At 68.4% G+C, this 9,083-nt stretch overlaps 1 protein-coding gene across 1 annotated transcript; it reads left to right on the top strand.

The window, feature by feature from the left end:
• The first annotated feature begins 2,442 nt into the window (after positions 1-2,442).
• Positions 2,443-6,337, top strand: CRABP2 (cellular retinoic acid binding protein 2). Its single transcript, XM_051773285.1, has 4 exons — positions 2,443-2,562; positions 4,534-4,712; positions 5,633-5,749; positions 5,861-6,337. The coding sequence occupies exons 1-4, from the start codon at positions 2,493-2,495 to the stop codon at positions 5,909-5,911; spliced, it is 417 nt and encodes a 138-aa protein (XP_051629245.1). The 5' UTR covers positions 2,443-2,492; the 3' UTR covers positions 5,912-6,337.
• Positions 6,338-9,083: the final 2,746 nt, after the last annotated feature.

The raw sequence follows: 9,083 nt of genomic DNA, 5'->3' as shown, positions 1-9,083 counted from the left end.
CATTTCCGCAGCGGCCGTGGCCGTGGCCGGAGGGGGGGGAGGAGGAGGAGGAGGAGGGGGGTGTCCCGCCAGCTGGGATGGATTTGCAGGGACTTGGGGTGGAGGCGACGGGCGACCTGCCCTCACTCAGGCTTCACCCCCCCGGCCCCACACATTGGAGCCCCCCCGTCCCCTCTCCCGACATCGTGAGAGGCTGATGGGGGGGGGGGGAGTCAGGACGAGCCCCCGGTGGCCTTGGCTTCTGTGCTGGGTGTGGGTACACGTCACCCCTCCCGGGGTGGATCCCGGGCACCATGGAGGGGGGAACATCCCCGAGCAGCCACATCCTCCCAGGAGGGGCTCTGGGGCACTGGCAGCGTTTGGGGGAGGGGGCCCACGGCGGTGCCAGGGCGGGAAGGGAGTCGTGCCCGGGCTGGGGGAGCTCCCTGTGGTTTGCGCTCGGGATTTCTGCGGTTTCTGAGGATTTTTGCCGGGAAGGGGGACGCAGGCGGCGGCCGCTGCCGGATGTTTCCAGAGGCCGAGCCAGCTGCTGCTGCCCAGGCGCTGGGACGCGGCTCCCTGCCTGCCTCCCAGAGAACCCGTGTCCTTCCCGGGGGTCACTGGCGCTCCGGGGGGGTTATTTGGGGCCAGTGGTTTGCCTGCTCACCCCAGGGCTTTGCTGGGATGGGAGGGAGGGAGAGGAGGGTGGGGTGCGAAGGCTTTATCCGCCCTTCCCGGCAGAATCCCTTCCAGATGTGGGGCCGCTGGGGCTGGCGTTCACAACCCCACTGGGTCGTGGTGCCCAGCATGGGGTGAGGGGGACGAGCGTGTCCGGAGGGGGTTGCAGACAGATCCCTCCCCAGCCCCCTCCACCCACTGCTCTTGGAATGGGGCTTCTTTTTCTCCCTTCGCTCCCTAAACTTTAAGCAAACACGCAGCATCACCCCTGCCGTGGCTCCAGGATGGGGGGGACGCAGCTCCTGCCCCCCTGGGGTGAAGGGTTGGGGTGACCCTTCTCCAGCACCCCTTCCCCGAGCCCCTGCAGCTCTGCCTGTCCCTGTCCCTGTCCCCTCTGGCACGGCCCCGGCGCTGCTGTAGGTGAGGTTATGTCAGCGCCTGGTGAGAAATCCTGTTCTTCGGGGGATTAGGGACGCGGCAAGCCGGGACTTGGCTCGCCGGCCCGAGCCGGAGGTTCTGGGGGCACGGGGGGGATGTGGCCCGGAGGAGGGAGGCGACGGGGGCTCTGCTGGGGCCTTTTCACCCCAATCCAGAGCAGAAACCTCTCTCCTTCCGTTCCAGAGCTGCTACTGCTGAACCAGAAACACCATTTCTTGCTTTTCTTGCCCAGAACCGGCCCCGCGGCACAACCTGCCCCTTCCCGCGGCGGTTCCCAGGGGAGAGAAACCTTGGGAAATCCCTCAGCGCTTGTTACCAGGGAGGGACCGAGGGTTCACCCGAGGGGTGAATCCCTCCCCCGGGCTCTGCCACAGCCCCCCCCAGCCCTGCACGCACATGTGTGTGCACAGACACGTGTGTGTGTGATCATGTCAAGTCACTGGCCTGTGCATGTACTCATGTCCACACGTGTGCACGAGGGAGCACGAACACCTGCACACACGTGTGTGTGAGAACATCACCCCTGTGCAAACACACGTGTCCTGTGCACGCGCGTGTGCCCCTGCTGTGTCTCCAGGGCTGTGCCACTTGGGGGGTTGGAGGCAGGTTTGGGGGCACAGGGAGCTGCAGTGGGGGGTGCAGGAAGCTTTGGGGGTACAGGCAGTTCTGGGGGGATGTGGGCAGCTCGGGTGGGGGAACTCACGGAGATCAGGGGGTGCAGGCAGATTTTGGCGGGTGCAGGCAGCCCGGGTGGAGGGGATGCACGGAGATTAGGGGGGTGCAGGCAGCTTGGAGGGGTAGGGGCAGAGTTGGGGGTGCAGTAGCTCCGGGGGAGGTGCAGCACATTTGGAATACAGGCAGTTCCAGGGGGGCACATAGAGATTAGGGGGGTACAGGCAGCTCCAAAGGGGGTGCAGGCAGATTTGGGGGGGTGCAGCAACTCGGGGGGTATAAACGGCTCGGGGGCGATGTGGGAAGTTCGGGGGCTGAACGGGCAGATCAGGGGGATGCAGCAAGCCAGGAGGGTGCAGGGAGATTGGGGGGGTACAGGCAGCCTCGGGGCGGGGGGGAGGACAGGTAGACCAGGGGGTGCCTCTCGCCCGCATCCCCCCGGGCACATGGGGGCGGGGGGCTCCCTCCGGGGTCCCCCCGCGCAGGTGAGCGCGGAGCCCCCGCGCCGGGGCCGGGGCCGGGGGGTGGGACCAGCCCGGCGATAAAACGGCGGCGCGGGCGGGACGGGACGGACGGACGGAGGGAGCGAGCGAGCGGCGGGGCCGGTGCTGTTGCCGGTGCGGAGGGAGCGGCGGGTCCCTCGAACCGCTTAGTCCCCCCTCGGTTCCCCCTCAGTCCCCTCCCTGTGACCCCCCTCCCGGTGCCCCCCACCCCCGGCAGCCGCGATGCCCAACTTCTCTGGGAACTGGAAGATGAAGAGCTCGGAAAACTTCGAGGAACTGCTGAAGGCGCTGGGTGAGTGAGCCCGGCTCTCCCCCCCCGGGTCCCCCCAGGTCGCCCCCGGGCTGTGGGGGTGCGCAAGGGAGGCGGGGAGGGCCTTCCCCCCATCTCACCTCCGAGTCCTCCTCCGGCCCGGGGGGTCACAGGGTCCGGAGCCGGGGGACGCCCCCTCCTCCCCCTTTTCACAAAGCCCTCGGGGCTGGTGACCCACTGGGGAAACTGAGGCACGGGGGGGGCTGGGCAGCACGTCCCGCTCCCCAGGGGTCCCACACGGCCCCCGAGGACCCCCCTCCTGCCTGCCTCAGTTTCCCCACCCTGGTGGGCCCCCAAGGCACCTCCAAACTCCTTTGCTCCCCTTCGGCCCCTCCACCCCCCACCCCAAAGGCACCCTCGGGGCTCACCTGCCACACGCAGCCGGGGTACGACCGTGTCCCCCAAAACAGCCCAGGCAGGACCCCGCTGGGTGGGGGTCCCACCCTCGCAGGGCTCATCTCGGGGTCCTTTGCCACCCCCCGCGGTGTCGTGTCCCTGGGGAGCGGGGCTGGGGAGGGGGCCAAGACCCATCGCAGGGGGTGGAACTGGGGGGAGCACAAGCTCACAAGCTCTGGGGGTCCCCGGGGATTTGGGCAGGATCAGATCCAGCCCCTGCACTGCTCCCCTCCTCCTGACCCGCTCCTCGCCAGCCGGGGAGCTGCCGGAGCAGAATATTTTCCAGGTTAGGGGATACGTAACGAATATTTCAGGATAATTATCACTTTCTTGGGTTTCACTCCCGTTCCCCCGTCGCCCCTTCTCCCCCCCTCCGGCCCCGCTGCTGGAACCGGCTCGGGGAAACCTCAGCAGGAAAATAAATCCGCCAACCCCCCCTCCTCCCCACCCCGAACCCTCTTCCTTTCCCACGGCGGGATCGGGGGGCTCCTGCCCTTCGCCCCCCCGGCTGGTACCCCCAGACACCCCTGGCAGAGGGTCTGGGGGGGTATCAGACCCTCGGGCTGGCTGCATGATGCCCCCTCTCCTAGTTTTTGCTCCCTTTGGGGGCTGTTTCTCCTTCCCCCCTACGCGGGCGTCATGTGGGGGCTGCGTCTGCCCACTCGAGGGTTTGGGCACCCCCCGGTGTGACTCAGCCCTCGGGGGGAGGGAAGGGACCTGGGGGTGTCCGTGGGGTCTTGGCGTGGCCATGGAGGGGACCCCTCAGGGACGTGTCCCTCCCCACTTTGTGAGGATTCAGCTCCCGGAGCCCCCCCGAGCACCCACATCCCCCCCGTGTCCCCACCGGGGAGCTGGGACCCTCCGTGTCCCCCCGGTCCCTGGGGAGCCCCTTTGTGCGGGGACCCTCTCGGGAGGCGCAGGGGGTGTGGCCGGTGCCCACCCGGAGGGTGACACGGGAACAATGTCCCCAAAGAGCAGCTCCCCCCGTGACAGCCGGGGCTCCAGGACATGATGGATGAGCCGCCTTTGGAGCGGGGACAAAGCCCCAGCTGCCCCGCGGTTGGCGGGGGGGCTGCGGGGGGGACGTGGGACCCCTCGGGGGGGGTCACTCGGGTCACCAGGCGCAGAGCTTGGACCGGGGCCCTTGTCCCCGCCGTCACCCCGCGCTGGGTGAGCCCTCGCTCCCGTCACCCCCGTCCTTTCCCCCGGGCTCATCCGGCGCCAACCCCGGGATCACCCCCGCCCCGCCTCCGCCAGGTAACGAGAGCCAGATGTGGCCCAGATGCGGCCGGGGGGGCTCGCCCGTCCCCCCACGGGTCTCCTTGAGCCACCTGCGGCGCTCGGGGTGCCCTGGGACGTGTCACTGCCAAGCGCGGGGGCCGCGGCCGCGACCCCCCCGTGCTCACCCCGGGCTCGGGGGCGGGGGGGCAGTGGGGGCCGCATCGCCCCGAGGGCGCTCCGGTCCCTCCGCGGGGCAGGGGCAGCTCGCCGGGGGACGCTGCGGGAGGGGAGGGGGCAGCGGGAGGGGCAGCTCGGTGCCACCGTGCCCTTCCCCAGGCGTGAACATGATGCTGCGGAAGATCGCGGTGGCGGCGGCGGCGAAGCCGGCGGTGGAGATCCGGCAGGACGGGGAGAGCTTCTACATCCGCACCTCGACCCCCGTGCGCACCACCGAGATCCGCTTCAGGGTGGGCGAGGAGTTCGAGGAGCAGACGGTGGACGGGCGGCCCTGCAAGGTGGGCACGCGTGGGCACCCGCACACGTGTGTGTTTGCGTGTGTGTGTGTGTGTGTGTGTGCGCACACGTGTGCCTTGCGCCGGGGCAGCAGCTCTCCCCTGCCCTGCCACACGTGTGCCTGCACCGCTGCACGTGTGTGCACACTCGTGCCTGCACACGCCACACTCGCACACGCGTGTTACATGAGAGAGAACACACAGTTCCATGTGTGTGCACATGTGTGCAAGCGTGTGCGTGTGAGTGTGTGTGCACACGCTTTGCACGAGGGCAGGAGCTCTCCCTTGCGTGTGTCACGGTTGGATGTGTGTGCACAGTCATGCCTGCACGCGTGTCATGCACACACACGCGTGTTACATGAGGGCAGCAGCTCTGGTGTGCATCCAGGAGTGCGTGTGCACACCCACGCACGTGTGTGCGTGCACATACATGTGTATTTGTGTGTACATGTCTCACATGGGGGCAGGAGCTCTCACTTGATGCGTGTGTGCAGTTGCACACGTGTGCACACACACACACACACGTCTTTTGTGCCAGGGCAGGAGCCCTCACATGTGTGCCCATGTATGTGTGCCCATGTATGTGTGCCCACACATTTTGTGTGCACACGTGTTTGTGCACACACGGGTGTTTTTGCACGCACAACCACACACATGGTGAAGGCAGTCTGCTTCCACTGCCCCCGTGCCCCCGTCCTCTACCTGTACCCCCCACCCCCAACCCCTCCCTGTGCCCCCAGCCCCTCCCTGTGCCCCCAGCCCCTCCCCACACCCCCCAGGTGACAAATGAGCCCGGCCACCCATCTGGTGCAGGGGCAAACGGCCCCGTCCCTCCCTCGGGGGCAGTGACAGATGCTCTGGTGCAGAGGGGGGGTGTCCTGCTGGGTGCCCCCCTCCAAATGTTGCCCTCTCCCCCCCTGCAGAGCTTGGCCAGGTGGGAGAGCGAGAACAAGATGGTTTGTGAGCAGCGGCTGCTCAAGGGCGACGGGCCCAAGACGGGCTGGTCCCGGGAGATGACCAACGACGGGGAGCTCATCCTGGTGAGGGGACAGTGGGGGCAGCGCTGCCCCAGTGCTTGCTGTGAAATTCCGTGGGGTGGGATGAGGTGGGATGGAGAGGGGGCCGTGCCGTGACCCTGCTTCTCCTTGCAGACCATGACGGCCGATGACGTTGTCTGCACCAGGGTCTACGTCCGGGAGTGACCCCCCCTGCTCCGCTGACCCCCCCCACCGCCCCCACCCAGCCCCTCTGACCCACCTCGTGTCCCTTCAGTCCCCTCCGCTCGCCCCCCCAGCCGCGGGGGGACCTCAGCCCAACCCCTATTTTTGGAGGGACACACACGGCTTTCCTCCCCCCTCCACAGGGCGGGGGCTCTCCGAGAGCAGGAGAATCTCCTGTTCTGGCCCCGCTCTGCTGTGGACGGAGCGCCCGGGGCCTGGCGAGGTGCCGGGGCACGGCGGGGGGTAATGCGGCCCCTCCCTGGCCTTTGGGCTGCTTTGAACTGCTTTGGGTTCGGGTTGCTGTTGGTTCCCGCAGCCCCCAGTCCTGCCCCGTGCCCCCTCCCCAGTATTTATTTGTGAATATGGTACCAGAGGGGAACACCAGACCCCCCCAGTTGGGGCAGTGCCAGGTCCGAGCCCCCCCAGAGTCCAACCCCCCCGCGTCACCTCCCCTCTTTTTCAATAAACGTCCTATGACCCCCCCTGTGGTGTCCCTGTCCTGTCCCGGCCCCACTGGCACATGCAGATTCCTCACCCCAGATCCCACACCCTGGATCCCACACCCTGGATCCTGCACCTCAGGTCCCACACTCTGGGTACCACAGCCCAGATCCCACACCCTGTGTCCTGCACCCTGAATCCCACACCCTGGATCCTGAAGCCCAGATCCCACACCCGGGACCCTGCACCCCAGATCCTGCACTCCAGATCCCACACCCTGGATCCCACACCCAAAATCCCACATCCCAAATCCTACACTCTGGATCCCACACCCCCAATTCTGCACCCTAGATCCCACACCCTGGATCCTGCACCCCGAATCCCACATCCCAGATCCCACACCCTGGATCCTGCACCCCGAATCCCACATCCCAGATCCCACACCCTGGATCCTGCTCCCCGAATCCCACATCCCGGGTCCCACACCCTGGATCTGCTCCCCAAATCCCACATCCCAGATCCCACACCCTGGATCCTGCTCCCCGAATCCCACATCCCGGGTCCCACACCCCGAATCCCACATCCCGGGTCCCACACCCTGGATCCTGCACCCCAAATCCTACATCCTGGGTCCCACACCCCGAATCCCACATCCCGGGTCCCACACCCTGGATCTGCTCCCCGCCGTTGCGCAAGGGGCCGGGGGCGAAGGCGGTGGCCGGGTTGGCACATCCTGGCGTGGGAAGCAGGTGGTGACCGTGGGGTGACTGTGGGGCAGCGTGGGGATGGGGGGTTGGGCTCTACCTCAGCACGGGCACGAGGGGGAGGCGGGAGAGACCCCAGCCCGGCTCGGCCGGAGGATCCAGGGCACCTGTGGGTGCTGCCCGCCGGGGTGCGGCTCCAGGGCTTTCCCGGGATTCTCGTTAGGTGCTGCCCACTAATTGCTCTGGGTGGGGTGACATTAATTACCCCGGGATGGGGGGGTTCAGGCTGCCTCTGTCCTCGGGGCTAAGCTGGGGCAGTGCAGGGAGGGTCGGGGTGCAGGGGGGGCCCTGCCCAGGGTTTGAGGCGCAGAACCCCCCCAAGCCCAGCACAGCCCAGCTCACCCGGGGTGGGCCAGGACCCCTCAGCCAGGGCAGCCCCCGAACCACCGTGGGGAAGGCGGGGGGCACTGCCCCACTTCCCCCATCAGCACCGGGGTCCCACTCAGCCTTTGGGGTCATGGGGGGCCCTGAGGGGTGAACGCAGCGGAGGGTGCCAGGACTCAGGGTTGGCTTCACCCCCATACCCGGGGTGTGATGCTGCTCCCCCCGGGAGCGCGTCCAGCAGCGGGAAGGGTGGAATTACACCTTCCCTGGGGAGGAGGAGGAGGAGGAGGAGGGGGAGGAAGGCTCTGGTATCTCCAGGTGGACACTTGGCAGGCGCCCATCGCCCCCGCCGCCATTCCCAAAGCGCTGCCAGGGCCGCGTCCCGGCTCTCCCGACTGTCCCCGCGCTGTTCCCGGGGGTGGGCGCAGGACTCGCCCCCCCCCCCATCTCCATCCAGCCGGCCGCTGCTCCCCCTGGAGACCCCGGCAAAGCCACGGCCGGGCAGGAGCAGCCGGTAATGGAAACCAGCCGGCTCCGACGGCTTTTCCCCGGTTGGAGGAATATCCTCTTTCCCCCGCTGCCCTGGGGACGGCTCCGGTTTGCCTCCGGCTGGGGGGAGTATGGGGGGGCTCTGGGACCCCGAGAGCTGGGGCGGCACGTCTGGATGGGGAGGGTTGTCTGGCTGCCCGCGTTCCCCCACACAGCGGCCTGGGGGTCCCATCCTGCCCCCGGGTGCTGGGGGTGCAGGGGATGGAGGTGCCCCCTCCCCGCGGCACGGCCGAGGCTCGGGGGGCTGTTCGGCGGCTGCTCCCGAAACAAAAGCAAATTCCTCCGAGCGAGGCTGGGCTGGGGGCCGGGATGGAGGGGCCGCGAGTGACCCCAAAACTGCTCTGGGGGCTGTGCCTCCCCTCCCGTGGCACGGCGTGGGTGGTGTCGGTGCCCCCGGCGCCTCTAATCCGGCACTAATCCTCCCCTGTGACCCCGCTGGCCCCCGGGCGGCCCCGCTGCCCCCCCGGGCTGGGGAGGGGGCCGGGCTGGCCCCTCGCCTTTCATCTCCGGAGACAAAGCGGGGCCCGGCCCCCTCCCCGCTCTGTGCTCGGGGAATGAATGCCCGACCCTGGGGGGCCCTGGCCCCTCACCCCGGAATTTTTCCATGCGTTCTCTGGAAGCAGAGGCTGGGCGGGTGTGAGGGAACAGCATTTCATCCCCCCTCCGCCCCGTGCCGGAGCCTTCGAGAGGGAGCGAAGGGGGGGCTTCGTTCCGCCCGAAGGGGGGGATGCGCTGGCTCCTGCCCCTCCCTGCCCGGGCAGGGGGACAGGACTTGTCGGGCAGGTTTGGGGGGACACCCCCCTCCTCTGGGCCGGGATGCTGGGGGTGGGGGATGGAGGAGCAGGGCTCGGCTGGAGGAACAACGCCCCGCACCCCCCTCAGCCCCACGGCGCTGGAAAGGGACGGAGAATGACCCCAGCCAGGCTGTGCCCCCCCGGAGCCGGTGTCACCCCCCGACAATTCCCACATCCTCTGGGCCGGCTGCTGCCCAGGCTGGAGCCCACCCTGGATGGTGCCAAGGGGTCCCAGCTGTGTGCCAGCCCCCCCGCCCCGGGTACCCACTCTGACTGATGACC

This window comes from Manacus candei, unplaced genomic scaffold (assembly GCF_025592945.1).
Source record: "Manacus candei isolate 608988 ecotype Guabito, Panama unplaced genomic scaffold, ASM2559294v1 h1tg000166l, whole genome shotgun sequence".
In the NCBI taxonomy this organism is placed as follows: Eukaryota; Metazoa; Chordata; class Aves; order Passeriformes; family Pipridae; genus Manacus; species Manacus candei.
Note: the sequence above shows the minus strand (reverse complement) of the source record. Positions and strands in the feature narration are given on the sequence as shown.

Bases quoted from the DNA above. Each gene is read 5' to 3' on its own strand.
- CRABP2 (XM_051773285.1), top strand. From the start codon at position 2,493: ATGCCCAACTTCTCTGGGAACTGGAAGATGAAGAGCTCGGAAAACTTC. The intron at 4,713-5,632 runs GTGGGCACGCGT...CCCCCCCTGCAG, and splicing joins TGGACGGGCGGCCCTGCAAG to AGCTTGGCCAGGTGGGAGAG. The intron at 5,750-5,860 runs GTGAGGGGACAG...TTCTCCTTGCAG, and splicing joins ACGACGGGGAGCTCATCCTG to ACCATGACGGCCGATGACGT.